The sequence below is a fragment of the Saccoglossus kowalevskii genome, chromosome 2 (genome assembly GCF_978046115.1).
Source record: "Saccoglossus kowalevskii chromosome 2, keSacKowa6.1, whole genome shotgun sequence".
In the NCBI taxonomy this organism is placed as follows: domain Eukaryota; kingdom Metazoa; phylum Hemichordata; class Enteropneusta; family Harrimaniidae; genus Saccoglossus; species Saccoglossus kowalevskii.
This window is the reverse complement of record NC_140642.1, coordinates 1,634,457-1,653,284: the sequence shown is the minus strand read 5'-3', so window position 1 is coordinate 1,653,284 and position 18,828 is coordinate 1,634,457. Positions and strand designations below refer to the sequence as shown.

The 18,828-nt window shown below is 37.5% G+C and overlaps 1 protein-coding gene across 1 annotated transcript; it reads left to right on the top strand.

Annotated features, from left to right (window-relative positions):
• Positions 1 to 1,000: 1,000 nt before the first annotated feature.
• Positions 1,001 to 18,367, top strand: LOC100370287 (dynein axonemal assembly factor 10-like). Its single transcript, XM_085505797.1, has 8 exons — positions 1,001 to 1,305; positions 4,928 to 5,028; positions 5,337 to 5,467; positions 6,438 to 6,539; positions 6,812 to 6,927; positions 8,159 to 8,293; positions 17,539 to 17,636; positions 18,034 to 18,367. Exons 1-8 carry the CDS (start codon positions 1,132 to 1,134, stop codon positions 18,239 to 18,241), a joined length of 1,065 nt encoding a protein of 354 aa, XP_085361923.1. The 5' UTR covers positions 1,001 to 1,131; the 3' UTR covers positions 18,242 to 18,367.
• Positions 18,368 to 18,828: the final 461 nt, after the last annotated feature.

Below are 18,828 nucleotides of genomic sequence, written 5' to 3'. Positions count from 1 at the left end.
AAGAGATAATTAAGATAAAAAAGGGAGACCCCTGCGGAGAATATCCGTCACCAGCATAATACGTATTTAATAGTGTCAAGAGAACACGGCATTATTGACAGTCTTGCATGTACTTGTATTGTAATTGGCTAATACTGATTTTAACAGCACTCGCAAGGCGGTCCACAAACTTTGTATCAGGGCCCCTAACTTGGTAGTTGGTAGCCCTGGTGTCCACCACAGTATTTGTGGAAATTTATTACACTGCCATTATATAGACCTTTTCAGTTGTTGCTTGATGGGAAAAAAAACTGTTTCTTTTTTTGAGTTGAAGCATGTACCCTCTAAAAGGGTGTTTGGTTGATGTAAAATTTCCTAAATAATAGTCTGATCAACAACCATCGTATGATGTTTCAATCGCGGGAAGTTGGTCGCAGTATACTTCGGTTAACTCAACGAAGAATGTTGGTTACCGGTAAGTTTGCAGGCGAATTTGTGTTTTTAAACAATTCATGTTATTTAATAGTAGTTAATTCAAGGAAGAATTAATTCCGGTGCCTTTTAAACATCAAAGAAATATTATTTTTTACTTGTGGTAGTTGACAAGGTAGCACTTAATATTTAGCAGTGAGTAATTTATTGAGCGGGGAGTAATGTTATTCCTATTATTTCTGAAAACGTTTTTTTTTATTCTAATAATTTGTCTGTTATGATATTATTTCCAAATCTTATTCGCCCAAGTTACAAATAAAAGATCACAAAGTATATTTCATTCGCGATTTAACTTGCTTGAGCGGTGTATGTGTAAATAATTTCACACAAATATATTTCAATTTTGTTAAATTTCCACACACGCAGCACACTAGACTGTCAAAGACAGAACTTCTTTTATTTTACATGTAAACTGTTATAGTCACAAAAAATAAATCCCGACTTTGCAGTAAACTGTACGTAGTTTATTGAAAAAGACAACCCACGTAGTATTGCGCCACCCATCGACGACCTTTTGAAAAGTAAACCGAACAAACAAACATACATCGAGGGCGCCATATTAGAAGATTCCTGAAGTTTTCATTTCGCGTCAAGTGCGTACAGAAAACATTTTATGGAAACCTGAATAAACGCGTGAAAGACAATTTTAATATATCAAGAATGGACAAACCGCAGATTATCGCACACGTTCAAAAGTCCTTAAACTACACTCTCTTCGATACCAAATGGATTCCATGTAGTGCAAAGTTTGTCGTACTTGGATCTCACCCTCGACAAACAGGTGCTCTACAAATCTACGAAGTCACACACGGTGATGTTAAACTTTTACACGAGGTACGTATGAAAAAGAGTATTTGTTGTACAGTAATGTACACCGATTCAGGGAGATTATTTTAACTGATTCACGTTACGTTGATGATTTACTATGTTTCCACGGTAACGTCCTGGCAGTTAAACGTTGCAAACAGTGGAGACCGCCCTCCCCTTTTTAAAATCATTTCAATAATTAAATATTTTCATTTGAAATATAATTCAATTTGAGTTGTCTTGTATACATTTTATATAAGTATTGCATGTAAACGTAGCAAATTCTGGATCTTTTGATTGTAATGATGATTCTTTGGTTATGAGTGACATGATCAGTCCTGTTTTGGAACTGGTTTTACGGGGGTGGGTGTCTGGATAGAGACAAAATTGAAAATAAAATCCTGCTGGGGAAATGATAGAAAACAATACATTTATAAACTAACAATCATGTGCAGACTTAGTATCCAAAAAAGCATTTCTGTTGGTCAACCTCTTAAAGGCCCAATTCACTTACCTCGGGCTAGCCCTGCGTAGAGTGCTGTGTGTACGGGGACGTGTTCGGTTAATAGATGTCCCCCACCACAGCCCTGCGTACCTCCATAAACAAAGTCCTGGAGCACACCTGAGCTGGTGCGCAAGTTAAAAATAAGCCGAAATTGATGGAAATGACAATACAGTTATATCTGTAACAGCCATTAATTGATCATCGTTATTTGTACCTGGGCATGCTATTTTATTAAAAAAGTAATATTTTTCAAAGTCCTATGGACTTTGTCTATGTAGGTACATGTACACAGGGCTGTGGTGGGTGACATCTAACAATCGAATGCGTCCCTATACTCGCACTGTATGCAGGGCTAGCCCCGGGCAAGTGTTTGTTGGAGGTGTGGCCATGCTAATGAGTCCTGTTAATCAGAATGTTTCCAGAAATTCACAGTTTATTTACAAGATGATAGGACTAATACCCATAAGCATCAAAGTATATAACAGGCCAATCAGATTTGCCTCTATAGAGCACAGACCTGACCTCTATAGGCATTCCGTAATGACAAGCTAATATGGAACATGTTACAAAGTGATGTGGCATTGACAATTTCTTTGAATTACCTTTATTTCAACAATAGCGTTAGTCTGAAATGCAGAATAGACGTATCATATCCATTTTCCACCCTTGTATCGTTGAACTACGATGCCACCACGATGCACGTATGTTTAGGATACTGTCAAGCTCGCTACGATCAACAATTAAAAAAAATATTCACTGCATGGTATTCACACTTTCACTTGCATAAATGCTGCTACTGATACGTGGCAATAGTATTAAAAGATAATAAATTTGAGATGATGCATCACTACGTGTGAAAACCTGATGACAAAATATAACTGTTCGATGCAGACTAGTGAACATTTCCTAATGGTCACGAGGCCAGTTAGACAAGGAATGTCAGAACTTGTATTATCTAAAATAAATATTTTTAGTCATTTGTTCACCTACCGTTAGTGTGACTGTAAATGCTAGATTTAGTAGTCATGTTAAACAAATCAATTTTAGAGAGAAAAAAAATGGTTACAATTTGCTATGGGCCGGCTTGTGGGCACACAGTTACGACATGAATTAAACAACTGTAAAAAATCCACTAAAAAGCATGTAACATTATTCATTCATTGGTCTGTCATCAGCAACTCTAAAGATCATGTGGTCCGAGTCTCATTCCTGTTTCATTTACCATCATATGCTGCGCTATAATTTCTGGAATACGTTCTTTACCACCAAGTAACACTAACAGTAAACAATACTAAACACTATTCATTTCATTAAAACATGACTAGGGGTATTTCTGGCTCGTACTCTTTCTGGCGATATTTTAAATTTGCGAAATCGATTTTCAATGTCTTCGTTGAATCCACTATGTGATAATGAGAAGCTGTGTAAATGTTTTTGGAGATTAGATGATGCAACCTGTTACAGCGGCCCAACGCTGACAAACCGCAGACACGTGACATTGATTGACAGCAGTTAATTATTCAAGCTTAGTAGTGTGTCCCTTTTTCCAGTTTGTATTTTTGGCATTTATCAGACAAAATCTCAACTCATACACTATTTATAATCATAAATTCTATAAATAATCATTGCTGTGATAATATAGTCACATATATCCACTTTGGCACGACATAAACGACCTGAAAGTTTAAGAAAATGTGTCTTTACCAGAGATTGGCTGCAGCTGTTAACTACAGCGTGACTTTCAAAAAAATAATCCATATTGCCTAGAAGCGTATTTATAGTACTGGTATGTACTAAGTGTTTTTAATCCTCTATATATGGACTGGATAGAACAATACAGGCTTAATGTAGAAACAATGAACCAAGGTTACAAGGATGTGTTAGCCATATAACTGAAGAGACTGAATACATAAAGATTTTATCATATTTTCTGTCATTCAAACATTCACTGTGTGGTTTGATATTTCTGTGCTTGACACACAACAACATGCATTTGTATTCAATTGCTATTCATGCAACTCTTTCTGTATCTGATAACTAGTTGTAGGTAATGTGATTGATGTTTTACGAAGGTGAGTTCCACACCATGGCCATATTCTTTACTGTCAAGTTCAAAACAAATTCCCTGCAAATTTCAGCTGTAACCACTTTGGAGTAAAAAACGCTTTGAATCTATAACAAGGCCTGCAGGTGTAATATAAAATGTTATTTCATGCCTCGCTAGAGACAAAACAGAGTATTCCTGTTTATCCACTACTAAGGAATGAAGCAGTCTCATCTTTATTATACGCTGATAATATAGTAATTTTTCAAAAAACAAAAAAGTTGCCTCGAACATTCACTTAATTAATTACAAATTATTTACAAAGTTCCATATTTGGGCATTACAATTACAAAAAGTGGTTCATTTAAATTGAGTGTTCAAATGTTACAATCAAAAGTCATTGTAATACACATGATGTTGGTGATATCATGAATTACACAAACAAATATAGGGAGAAATTATTTAAGGCAATAAGTTTCAGGGAGTTTGAAAAATTTAATAATATTTGTACATTTATTTATTTGCTTAATTAATGTTTCACATAAAATTATTTTTTTTAAATTTATCAACTTTACTATGAAACAAGTAGATGATTTTGTTATTTTTGAAACCACACTACTTTACTATTTCTGTGTTCTGAAATTTATGACCACAGCACTTCCAGGCATGAAACACTTTCCAACCAGTGAATCATTCGTTCAAAAAATTCTTTAAATAAGTATTGAATCATATAGTCTTAGTGGGTGTATGTCTCTTGTGTTATAAGCACATCACATCCATATCCTCTGCCATATGATTTCTCATTCTCTGGTCGCATTCAGGGTTAATTAGGTTTACACACAAACTACACAACCCACCACCAAATAAGAGTGGTTCAATAAAATACTCACTGACTTGTTTTATTCTGATAATTAAGGTGGGTGACCCACACCTCAGGGAAACAAATATGCTGTTGCATTCAAGGACAGTCAATATACTGAAAACCCTGCAAATCTACGTTTCATGCAGTGTAATTCATACCCATTAAGTATATAGCAACATTACACTTGTTATAAAAGTATTCAATAACTGAGTATTTTTTCTCTGTCTTTGTAATCCAGACAGAAAAATCCAAGTCATTCAAATGTGGCACTTTTGCTGCTTCAAGTCTGCAGCAGCGGAATCTAGCAACTGGTGATTTTGATGGCAAACTTATGATATGGTAAATATCCCTTGTTGAGAATATATGCGTATTAATACAATAATAGATCAACCATGTACATGTAGTGTATGGATAATTGTCACCTTGATCTAGTCTACACTCAAAGCTGATCATCTCAGTCTCTCATCGGGTTGATAAATGTGTAAACACAAAATAATATATTGACCTTACAGCATGCATTCACAATTAGACAATAATTATTCACTAGATGTAATAGCAGTGGTCTCAGCAGTTTAATTCAACTCACCACAATGCATACTACACTGCTGAAAACATAGAAATTACTCTTTTATTATTTGAAATTTCAGGGACTTGGATCATTCTGAACTTCCCATATATACAGCGAAAGCTCATGATGAAATTATAAACTGCATAGATGGAGTAGGTGGGCTTGGTATCGGTGAAGGTGCTCCTGAAATAGTTACTGGTAGTCGTGATGGTAAGATGCATATATGCATAATCTAGAGGTACATAATGATTGACATTATTTGGATGTCCTATAAATTTGAATGACTATACAGGAAGTAAATTGTGAGTGTGATATCAGATTAATCACATGCATAATCATATTCATATATCATTAAAGTACATGTATTAATGTCGAAAGCTTCAAAATCTGACATAAAAAAATTATCAGCTATAATTTGTGCACATAAAAAGTGAAATTCACCATGATTCTACTTAGCTTCATTAATTTGGTCTATTAGTTTGAGATCTATTTACAGAATGCACATAAACTATTAAACATTTACTTTCATTATAAGGTTTTGCAGAGTCCTTTTGGCATGTGTTAATCAAAATGAACCTTTTACACTTCATGAAATCTAGTTATATCAGTTATTCTGAAATGAGTTCTATCATAATGGAATATACTTAAAACAGTGGTAAAAAGCAGATTTGTGTGAATTATGAGCTTTCATAAAATATATAGTTTGACATGGTTTTAAATTTTTTTTTTTAAATAATACAAGGTTATTACAAGGAAACCTCAAAGTATGCATACTTTGAGATATCCTCGTAATAACCTCAATATTATACATCTTTTCCTTCCAAAGATATCACTGGAATGCCAAAATCTAAAATGTTTAGAGCAGAATCAGCGAACGTCTTTGTGGTGGCAGCCATGTTTGTTTTTATTATTAGAGGACGCTTACCCATGTAATTATTCCATATTTGGAATTCACATTTCCTAATATGGTAGGATGAAAATACCCTGTAAAATACCACAAAATTACGGTGTGCTGTAACTTATGGCATTACGGTGACAGATGTATAATGATAAGTGTGAATTTACTTCCTGATTATCTCTACTACATCTATAAATAGTTTCTCAATTAAAATCATTTGTGAATGTGTCCTTGTTGAATGCACCGAGATATCCTTATCTAGTGATTGTGTACATGTACTAGGAGCGGTTAAAGTGTGGGATCCACGTCAGAAAGATGAAGCAGTCGCTAAAATGGAACCAGCAGATGGCGAAACAAAAAGAGACTGTTGGACAGTTGCATTTGGTAAGTTTGTATGCTTGGTGTTTTGTGTACAAAAGTATAGGATGAAATACCTTAGTATTTGGTGGCTGAGACTACATCATTTGGGAATCTCTATATAGAAGTGCACACAAACCCCAAAAATGTGTTTATTTAAATGCTGAGTCATTAAAATACAATCATATTCATAAATTACTACTTCTGTGTCTTTAAATTTTAATGTAGCAAATCTAATCTGCAAGTGGTGTATTGTGTTATTTGTTTGTCACACCAACTATATTCAAATCTATTTGCAGGTCATGCACATAACCAGGCAGATCGTATAGTAGTAGCTGGCTACGATAACGGTGATATTAAAATGTTTGATTTGCGTAATATGTCGCTAAGATGGGAAACCAATATCACTAATGGGGTAAGTTTCACAGTCGGTCCACACAAGCAAAAACAAAAAAATAATAATTAGCAAATGACAGAACACACTGTCTATTCTAATTCTGTAGTATCTAAAGTAAAAATGCGTTAATTAAATGGTACTAGTATTTAATAGTAGAAAATAATTATTCATCTCATATGTAGTTTAAATCTGAATGCATTTATTAGTCCCCGTTCGGAGGCAGTTATGTTTTAACCTCCGTGTGTCCTTGCGTGCATGCGTGCGTGCGTGCGTGCGTGTGTGCGTCTGTGCGTGCGTCCGGACCTGTATCTTAGAAATGCCTGGACCAATCACAATCAAACTTCACACATACATCATACATGATATTATACATATGCACGTCAATTTGTTTCACGATCTGATTCAAGATGGCCGAATGGCGGCCATTTTTGTGCTAAAAATCATCAAAATTAAGCATTTCTCGGCTGTTTACAGATGGATTTTGTTCAAACTTGGTATATACGTTAGACATTATAGGACCTTGATGCAAATAATTTTGTTTTTCAGATAAGATTCAAAATGGCCGACTGGCAGCCATTTTGTATTAATGAATGTGGTTCTCGTGCCATATTTCTGACTTGCTTTCACTGATTATGTTCAAATTTTAAATATTCATTATACATCATGTCATAGATAGACAGATATACTGGTTTGACGATCCTATTCAAAATGGCCAAATGGTGGCCTTTTTTGTGCTAAAAAAATCATCAAATATCAAGCATTTATGGGTGGTTTTCGTTCAAACTTGGTACATACATTAGACATTACGGGTTCCTGATGCTCGTCATTTTATTTTTCAGATTGGATTCAAAATGCCTGACTGGCGGCCATTTTGTTTTAATGATTGGGCTTCTAGAGCCATATCTCTTAAATGCTTTGACTTATTATATTAAAATTTTATATATTCATTATACGTTATATATATACATGTAATCAAAATGGCTGATTTTGAATGCTGTTCCAGAGCAATATCTCTCAATATGGACATGTACTTGTTTGACGATCAGATACAACTGTCAATCATTTTAATGTTAAAAAATCATATTCCTGTCATGGTTATATTCCAGCTATATTACTATAAACAAAACTATATATCTTAAATTTGATAACTAACGGGGACTGTGCCATGCATGGCTTGTTTATTAAAGGATAACTAATACTCATACTCATAATTTATTCCTAAAAATAATATACTTTCCACTTTGTATAGGTATGTGGTCTTGAGTTTGACAGAAAAGATATTCTAATGAACAAGTTGGTGGCGACCACATTAGAAGCTAAATTCCATGTTTTTGATCTTAGAACGCAACATCCACAAAAAGGATTTGCCTATTGCACCGAAAAGGTAGGTACAATGATATAACATTACTATGAGTAGATTTATTCTAAGGTAAGTACAATGATATAACATTACTATCAGATTTATTCTAAGGTAGGTACAATGATATAACATTACTATGAGTAGATTTATTTTAAGGTAAGTACAATGATATAACATTACTATCAGTAGATTTATTCTAAGGTAGGTACAATGATATAACATTACTATCAGTAGATTTATTCTAAGGTAAGTACAATGATATAACATTACTATCAGTAGATTTATTCTAAGGTAGGTACAATGATATAACATTACTATCAGTAGATTTATTTTAAGGTAAGTACAATGATATAACATTACTATCAGTAGATTTATTCTAAGGTAGGTACAATGATATAACATTACTATCAGTAGATTTATTCTAAGGTAAGTGCAGTGATATAACATTACTATCAGTAGATTTATTCTAAGGTAGGTACAGTGATATAACATTACTATCAGTAGATTTATTCTAAGGTAGGTACAATGATATAACATTACTATCAGTAGATTTATTCTAAGGTAGAAACAATGATATAACATTAATATCAGTGGATTTATTCTAAGGTAAGTACAATGATATAACATTACTATCAGTAGATTTATTCTAAGGTAAGTACAATGATATAACATTACTATCAGTAGATTTATTCTAAGGTAAGTACAATGATATAACATTACTATCAGTAGATTTATTCTAAGGTAGGTACAATGATATAACATTACTATCAGTAGATTTATTCTAAGGTAAGTACAATGATATAACATTACTATCAGTAGATTTATTCTAAGGTAGGTACAATGATATAACATTACTATCAGTAGATATATTCTAAGGTAGAAACAATGATATAACATTACTATCAGTAGATTTATTCTAAGGTAAGTACAATGATATAACATTACTATCAGTAGATTTATTCTAAGGTAAGTACAATGATATAACATTACTATCAGTAGATTTATTCTAAGGTAGGTACAATGATATAACATTACTATCAGTAGATTTATTCTAAGGTAAGTGCAGTGATATAACATTACTATCAGTAGATTTATTCTAAGGTAGGTACAATGATATAACATTACTATCAGTAGATTTATTCTAAGGTAGAAACAATGATATAACATTAATATCAGTAGATTTATTCTAAGGTAAGTACAATGATATAACATTACTATCAGTAGATTTATTCTAAGGTAAGTACAATGATATAACATTACTATCAGTAGATTTATTCTAAGGTAGGTACAATGATATAACATTACTATCAGTAGATTTATTCTAAGGTAAGTACAATGATATAACATTACTATCAGTAGATTTATTCTAAGGTAGGTACAATGATATAACATTACTATCAGTAGATATATTCTAAGGTAGAAACAATGATATAACATTACTATCAGTAGATTTATTCTAAGGTAAGTACAATGATATAACATTACTATCAGTAGATTTATTCTAAGGTAAGTACAATGATATAACATTACTATCAGTAGATTTATTCTAAGGTAAGTACAATGATATAACATTACTATCAGTAGATTTATTCTAAGGTAGGTACAATGATATAACATTACTATCAGTAGATTTATTCTAAGGTAGGTACAATGATATAACATTACTATCAGTAGATTTATTCTAAGGTAAGTACAATGATATAACATTACTATCAGTAGATTTATTCTAAGGTAGGTACAATGATATAACATTACTATCAGTAGATATATTCTAAGGTAGAAACAATGATATAACATTACTATCAGTAGATTTATTCTAAGGTAAGTACAATGATATAACATTACTATCAGTAGATTTATTCTAAGGTAAGTACAATGATATAACATTACTATCAGTAGATTTATTCTAAGGTAAGTACAATGATATAACATTACTATCAGTAGATTTATTCTAAGGTAGGTACAATGATATAACATTACTATCAGTAGATTTATTCTAAGGTAAGTGCAGTGATATAACATTACTATCAGTAGATTTATTCTAAGGTAGGTACAGTGATATAACATTACTATCAGTAGATTTATTCTAAGGTAGAAACAATGATATAACATTAATATCAGTAGATTTATTCTAAGGTAAGTACAATGATATAACATTACTATCAGTAGATTTATTCTAAGGTAAGTACAATGATATAACATTACTATCAGTAGATTTATTCTAAGGTAAGTACAATGATATAACATTACTATCAGTAGATTTATTCTAAGGTAGGTACAATGATATAACATTACTATCAGTAGATTTATTCTAAGGTAAGTACAATGATATAACATTACTATCAGTAGATTTATTCTAAGGTAGGTACAATGATATAACATTACTATCAGTAGATATATTCTAAGGTAGAAACAATGATATAACATTACTATCAGTAGATTTATTCTAAGGTAAGTACAATGATATAACATTACTATCAGTAGATTTATTCTAAGGTAAGTACAATGATATAACATTACTATCAGTTGATTTATTCTAAGGTAGAAACAATGATATAACATTACTATCAGTAGATTTATTCTAAGGTAGAAACAATGATATAACATTACTATCAGTAGATTTATTCTAAGGTAGGTACAATGATATAACATTACTATCAGTAGATTTATTCTAAGGTAGGTACAATGATATAACATTACTATCAGTAGATTTATTCTAAGGTAGGTACAATGATATAACATTACTATCAGTAGATTTATTCTAAGCAGTAATTACCATTAAAATCCTATTATAAACCGCATACCTAATAGTAACCGCACCCCCCGATTTCGGCTTCAGTGTTAAAGAGTTCTCAACAAAAATTGAAAACATGAAAAGTACCTATTACTAACTGCACCCCCAATTCAACAAGACCGTGACTGATTTTGTTTCATTGTTCCTAATACTATTCATTTGTTTCGACAACGTGCCTAAAAATATTCACACCTCTTTATTGTTCAGTAGTGTTAGGATGTCAAACACGCAGTGAAACTGCTTTTGTTCTTGCGACAACTTTTGTCAATGTACTCCTTATGAATATGTCCGTGTGTCGCAAGTTTTTGACAATGAGCTGTTATCACCGAAAAACTGTTAAATTCTTTTTCAATGCTCAGTTTATCTTTCGAAAACAACTAATTTCTTGATTTAAAAAAAAAGTCATGTCGTTTCGTTCACCTTGAAGTTGTTGACCTGTCATTAACATATTTAAATGCACCATCCAGCATTTTGATTGGTTAATTAGCGACTTGACCTATCTGGTAACGCAACGTGTGCATTCAAACTACATGGCGGATGTCGTATCGCATCGATCGTTTACATGTGACCGAAATAATTAGCTTACAGTGAAACTAAGTTGAATTTTACTTGCATTTGATAACAATTGAACGAATTTATTTTTTGTGCGTCATTATAATCACTACTGAGTAATAATCAACAATTTCAACACTTCAAAAACAAGTAAATTCACTGCGTTCAATTACCCACCATAGGCTCCGGTCAGTCAAAATGACTATTTTGAACTGTAGGCATTAATCAGCAATTCTGCCGGTGACGAAGAGATAGAATCTATGTCAGGGGGAAGCCCCATGACCCCAAGATTCTCTTTCCCATACCTCACGAACCACGTGACCAAAGCCATATGGCAGCGCCATAGACTGCTGTACAATCACTCTTCTTTTTTCTCCGCATCTGCGGGGATGAAGTTTTAGCGGCTCTGCTGGATCGCCTGCCTTTTTTCCTGTCCGGGTTTCTAGCTTGGGTTGTAGCCGTTGCACGGCATCCAACATTATAGCTGGTAGGATAAGTTTTCCTTGTCATTTTACCCTCGTGTCGTTTTTCTCCTTTGTGTGTAGTATTTTTCACAACAAAGAAATTAAAACCCGGCGCCACTATGTAACCACTTGTTGGTTTCGCGGCGGCACCTTTTACAACTGTATTTTGTTTTTTCCCTCATGCATGTCGTCTTTTATTTGCAATGTATTTAGCAATGTATGGATGTAATGACAGCACCAGGGCTCGCTGCCATTTTCCTTTTGGTCTCCTCACGTTTCGAGTCGACTGCAGTGGTTATATTCAGAATTTACCAGCATAGAACCCGCATCCAAGATACTTTGTTGGAGCTGCATGCGGGGTTCGAGGTTTTTGCGCGGAGGTGTGTGTTTTTCACTGGAGTTCTGAGGCCTGAAATTTTCTGACCGCGTCACAGCAAGGTCGCGCGTCCAGTAAACAAACCGGTTAAAGTGAGTTGCGTGTTTGGCATGAGTGGAAAGTCCTCACACTCGGCTACCGGTGCTTTGTGTACCGGGACGTCGTGTAGGAGGCCCGATGGTGAAGGTACCAATATTTTTCTCTGTCTCCCCAGCTATTTTTTCAGGCGGTGGTTTACCCGATTTTACCGGCTGCAGCGAGGCTGTGCCCCTGGAGGCTTTCCTCCTATGGGGCCCGTTGCGGGTCCCTTTGTGGACCCTTCCTCGCACAGCGCCAGATTTGCCTCCGAGTTGAGGTCTTTGGTCAAGGGACTGTCGGGGCAATTGCATCCCTGGCAGGCCGGGTAGATCAGACACAGTCGGAGCGAGCTGTCTCCACTGCGGCCCCTCGGTGGGCAAGCAGGAAGAAACACGAAAGCATGTTTGCATTCAAACACGTCTCCTCTGGGAAACCACCGTTCCTATCCACGGCTTCTCACACTATTTTTGGGGGAGGCCAAGGTTCAGGCTAATTGCACCGGGCCTCCTCTGGAGCCTCAGGCATTGAATGCCAATAGGGTGCTGGCAGCCAAGCCTCTGATCTCGGGGCAGGGCTTTCAGGGCAGGGCACACGTTGACCCCCCCCCCTACTATCAGCCAGCTAGGGTTCGTCACGCGGTAACGGTACAACGGTAACGAATTTATCCTTGTGTTCGGTCTCCGCTGTGGGTTTTGACTCCCTTCTTACCGACCCACGGGCGTCCTCAGAGAGAACCGACCCTGTCATGAGACGCACAGTCGAACACTCTCCCTCTTACATATTTAAATGAAAGGAGACACTCGTGTCGGATACAGCCGGTACTCCGGGTGGTCCCTCAGCGTCTTCCATTCGTATGACTCGGTGAGCCACGCTTTTGGGGTGATGCGGAGTATCATCGATCCCAGTGATACGATGTAAATACCCCCACCCTTGATCCTAAGGCGACCACCTAAGGTTGCTTCAACGCTTATGGGAACTAATGGGGATCATCGGAATGATGACCTCAGTTCAAAGGGTCGTTCCCCAGGCCGCACTATGCAGCCGCCCGGTATAATGCTTGTTATAACGCCGAGCTCTCCTATGGGAACTAGATAGACTGGTTTCGATCCCGGACCAAGTGAAGGAAGCCCTGCCCTGGTGGTCGTCACTGGCCAACCTCAGACAGGGGGCCCCCTTGGACCCACTCGCCGCAGGTATAACTCTGGTAACAGATGCCTTCCCCCAGGGTTGGGGAGCGCATCTATTGGACTAACAAGCCCAAGTATATGGTCCATGCATTAGTTTCGGGACTACCATATCAACCGGCTCGAACTGAGAGCTGTGTACTTAGCACTACCACGCTTTCTACCCTTAGTTCAGGACCACAGAGTCCTGCTCCGCACAGGCAATGCAGCGGTGGTCTCCTTCAAGAAGGAGGGGGGGACGCATTCCCCATCGTTGTCAGTCCTAGCAGAGTAAATCCTTCTTTGGTGCCTGGAATACAATGTGGAGCTAACCGCACACCACCTTCCAGGGGTGAGGAACAGTCTGGCGACGTCCTTTCAGGACGGCTTCGTCTCCAGAACACGAAGTGGCTGATACCCCAGTGGGTAGCCTCCAGGCTGTTTTGGCTGTGGGACGGTCCAAGGTTGGACCAGTTTGCCACACCCCGGAACGCCAAACTCCCGACGTACGTAACACTCCTGCTGACTCCAGGAGCCTGGGCCAGGTTCGCTTTGCTAACCCTGTGGACCCACTTAGTTGTGTACGCCTTTCCTCCCTTCCCGCTAGTTCACCGGGCACCGGAGAAAACATCGACAGGTGCACACCTGCATATTATCATTGGTCGCACCCAATTGTCCAACCAAGGCCTAGTTTCCACTTCTGTTGGAAATGCTAGTCGAAACACCAGCAGTGTACTTACCGGACCTGCCGTCCGACGGCGCACTAACAACGAGCCCAGCAGGTATCACTTACACGCATAGAGGCTCTCAGTAGACCCGCACATACGAAAGCCTTATCTGAGCGGGCTGCCAACGTCCTGGCCAGGGCGAACAGGGATTCCACCAACGCAGCCTACATTTCTAGGCTGCAAGCATACACTGATTGGTGTAGCGGTAGGGAGATTGATCCATACCCATCCCTCTATTGGCCAGGTAGCAGGCTCCTTCGTCCACCTGTTTGATGAAGTGGGTTGCTACAGGTCGGCCTTGTCCCCCACCACTCTAAACGTATGGGAACAAGACTAGCCGATTGTCCTATTATTAGGAAACTGCTTTCCAAACGCCAAGACCCCATACAAGGGAGCTGCCCAACTGGGACTTGTCGGTTGTTTTGCCCACTCTAAGCAGACCACCCTTTGAGCCTCTCTGATCAGCACCACTCAAATTTTTGATGTGGAAAATAGTCTTCCTACTGACCCTCACCTCAGGTAGACGTCGGCCAGGGCTGGAGGCATTGTCATTCTCGGATGATGTACCGCCGTTATGGACAATCAAGTTGTGCTAAAGACATGAATCAGGTTTCTTGCCTAGAACCAAATCCCAGGACACTATCCTCACCCGATCGTCATCCCCCGGCTGTCAAATTTTGTCTGCCCGGAGGGTCCGGAGGAATTGCTTCTCTGCCCGGTTCGAGCACGGAGTTGCCACCAAACTGTACTAAGGGTTCAGGACGGGGTGCCAGGCACATGTCTTTGTGTTATGGCCCAGACAGGCAGGATAGGCCGGCCTCCCCAACTTCCATAACCAGGTGGTTTACTGCGACTGTATTAGAGGTCTATAATACTTTAACTTCCTCGACACAGAGCTTGCAGAGAGTACGAGCGCATGAGGTCTGTGCGATTGCTAACTGGCTAGTGCTAGCGTCAGGCACCCCCCTCGAGCACACATGGAGGGCAGGCTTCTGCAGAACGCAGAACATCTTTATCAACTACCACCTAAGAGACACCAAATCCATTGAAAAGGTCTCTCTAGGTTGGGCCCGTCGTAGCAGGTCAGTCTTGGTTTGCTGACCCACCCCGAACAACCGCTAGGGTCCCTGTGCAGAGGCAATAAGTCAGTCCAGCATTTTATGCGGACAGATTTCTCTACCATCAGCACTTCCCTGGAAGCTCCCAGGTCCCGCTTTGCGGCCTATGCAGAACTATTTTGGTCTTTACTTCAAAAGCTTACTGCCCCCCAGAATTGGGTTGGGGTCTGGGTTTCTCGGACACATCAAAACCTGTCACCGTAGCAGCATTTTGGCTTCTTGTTCCGGGGACAGCACAGGCAAGGTAAGACATCACCCTTTTTTGGGTCTTAACTAGGGTGTTGAGTGATTTTTGTAGAGTGTTTCATCCCGGACTGGGAAAAGACTTTTCAACACTTTTGCTGTTTGCTCGGAAAACCCGCCACCTATCGGCGTCTGACTCTGCCTACAGTTCAAAATAGTCATTTTGACTGACCGGAGTCTATGGTGGGTAATTAAATGTAATGAATTTAGGCGAGGGTTCTCCGAACCCGCCTATTCACAAAGTTCATATCCACCATAGACTCCGGGTCCCCCCCAACCACCCCACACTTTCCGTAGCGTTGGTCTAAGTCCTCGATGCGGAGAGAAAGGAACCAGAGTGATTGTACAGCCGTCTATGGCACTGCCATATGGCCTCGGTCACGTGGTTCGTGATGTAAGGGAAAGAGAATCTTGGGGTCATGGGGCTTCCCCTGACCTAGATTCTATCTCTCCGTCACCGGCAGAATTGCTGACTAATGCCTATAGTTCAAAATAGTCATTTTGACTGACCGGAGTCTATGGTGGGTATGAACTATGTGAATAGGCGGGTTCGGAGAACCCTCGCCTAAGTTACTCACTTGTAAGCCGAAGCATGGCCGGATTGCGTTATCATACCCACGGTACCATACTTTTTTAGTGCCATACTATGATAATTTCTACTAAGCAATGCATTAATGTTTGTTTTTATTTGAAACGCGTGTCAGAATATACTTTCCGATACGAAGAAAATTAAAAAAATAAATGCATATTACATTAAATATACCGAGTATTATCACTCTTCCCTGACATCTAAATTGGAGTTACTCTTATATTCAAAAGATTGTACGGTGTATTTTTGTTTTGTGCAAGTGATGTGAGGGAAAAAATGACCACGTCCATTTAGTGATTGCAATATGTACGTAATAGAAACCGCACCCCGAACTTGAGCTGTTGATCCCAATTTTTTATTTGATACATTGTAATATAAACCGCGGTTTATAATAGGATTTTAACGGTATTGACATTTACAAGGTGCTGTTATTCAGCAAAGCTATGAGGTACCATTAACTGCTTATATCTATTGCAGTGTCTGTGGAGCAGCATCCTTTATTTGTGTCACATGACTGCGAATGTATTCCTTAACCTTTATCTTGTAAACTCAATGTAAATGAGACTAGCAGCATAAGGGGTATACATTTTTATTTTTATAGCTACTCCAACCAAATGTCCCAAAGATTAAGTTTTATAAGTACTCCCACTACCAAAGTCATCATTGGAACCTAGAGACTTTTTTGATAGTTCAGAAAGAACTCCCATTCACTTTTAAAATTTCAAATCTTGCATTTACTAAGCTGTGAACTGAAAAGTGTCTGACATAAAAGTGTGTCTTATGTACAATGTTTCTATCAGTCAATTGCAATAAAGATTAATTGTGATAAATAACTGCTACTATAAAGGGAAAGAATATATGCACATGGCAATACTGTGGCTGTTACTAATATGCTTAGAAAAAATACTAAATTACAAATCTACATAAAAACAAAAAAGTGTAGAGTTACAGAAATGGCAAGGAATAGTGCACATGAGTCGTACAATTCCAACAACAAAAGATTTGTCATATGACACCACAAGAGGGCACTGCATATACCTGTTTCTACCAAATCCTGATATGCATGAATACATACAATACCCTGCTCTTAGCTGAGAATTTTCTTCACAGTTCTTCATAGTTTGGGGCAGCTATAATACTAATGCCTTTGTTTGTTACTTGCAGGCACATAAATCCACTGTTTGGTCTGTAAAACATTTACCACAGAACAGAGATGTTTTCATGACATTGGGTGGATCTGGTACTTGTAACCTTTGGAAATAGTAAGTTGATCCTCTTTCTATCAACCCTTGTGTCACGGCATTAGATTCTGACTGCAAAACTTGTGTGATGTCTAATGATCGACCAAGTATTGTTGGATGCACAAACATTTGTGTGTATTGCTCTGATTTCTGTTGTTCCTGAACTGCACTCAAATATGTGCAATTTTGTATGATATAATAGAAATGGGAAATATCTATCACAAGAAAATAAATTATTTTGCTTTATATCACAATTTAAATTTTCCATCTTCTCATTTATTGCATGGAAAATGTATTGGATGTCTTTGATTCTATGCAACATACACATCACATTGTTTGATTGTTTACACTCACAAATGATTTCTGAATGAATACCAAGCACAAAGACATCAGTATCTTGTCAATCTTTATTTCACAGTTCATATCCAGGAAAGAGGTCGAAAGAAGATAAAGACGGTGTGGAGGAAGGTGTGCCGGGTACAGTAAATTTATTACAGAATGTAACACTATCAACGCAGCCAATTGCAGGATTTGATTGGAGTCCTGATAAGGAAGGACTGGCGGTTTGTACGGCATTTGATCAGACATTGAGAGTACTTATTGTTACCAAACTCAACACAGTTTAAAGATTCCATCCTATGCCGTGGCATTTCTTATTACCAAACTCAACATCGTTGCCCTGGCATTTCTTATTACTGCAATCAACATCGTTGCCGTGGCATTTCTTATTACTGCAATCAACACAATTTGAGTGATACACAAATTTTCGATAGCATGACATGTCATCACAACTGCATTGGAGTTATGCATGTAGTATTGAGAGAATCTGACTATACTGTAAACAGTCTGTTGCTATCATTATTGTATATCATCTCAAATAAATGATACCTCTCCAGCTTGCACCTGATACAACTTGTAAATTATAATTTAACTTCCTAGTACAAACTTTGTACTGTTTTTTATCAAAGAAATTGAGGGTATGCTAAATAAATATTTTTTTTCTTACAGTGCTTTCTATAATTACTTGTGTATTTGTCAATCAAATGATTTAGAAACTGCATACAGTAAAATCTATGTCAGTGACTATCTCTATATAAATACCACCTGCCCATAGTGACTACCTCTATATAAATACCACCTGCCCATAGTGACTACCTCTATATAAATACCACCTGCCCATAGTGACTACCTCTATATAAATACCACCTGCCCA

Coding starts and splice junctions, on each gene's coding strand:
- LOC100370287 (XM_085505797.1), top strand. CDS start 1,132: ATGGACAAACCGCAGATTATCGCACACGTTCAAAAGTCCTTAAACTAC. Junction 1,306..4,927: donor ATGTTAAACTTTTACACGAG/GTACGTATGAAA, acceptor TTTGTAATCCAG/ACAGAAAAATCCAAGTCATT. Junction 6,928..8,158: donor AAACCAATATCACTAATGGG/GTAAGTTTCACA, acceptor CACTTTGTATAG/GTATGTGGTCTTGAGTTTGA.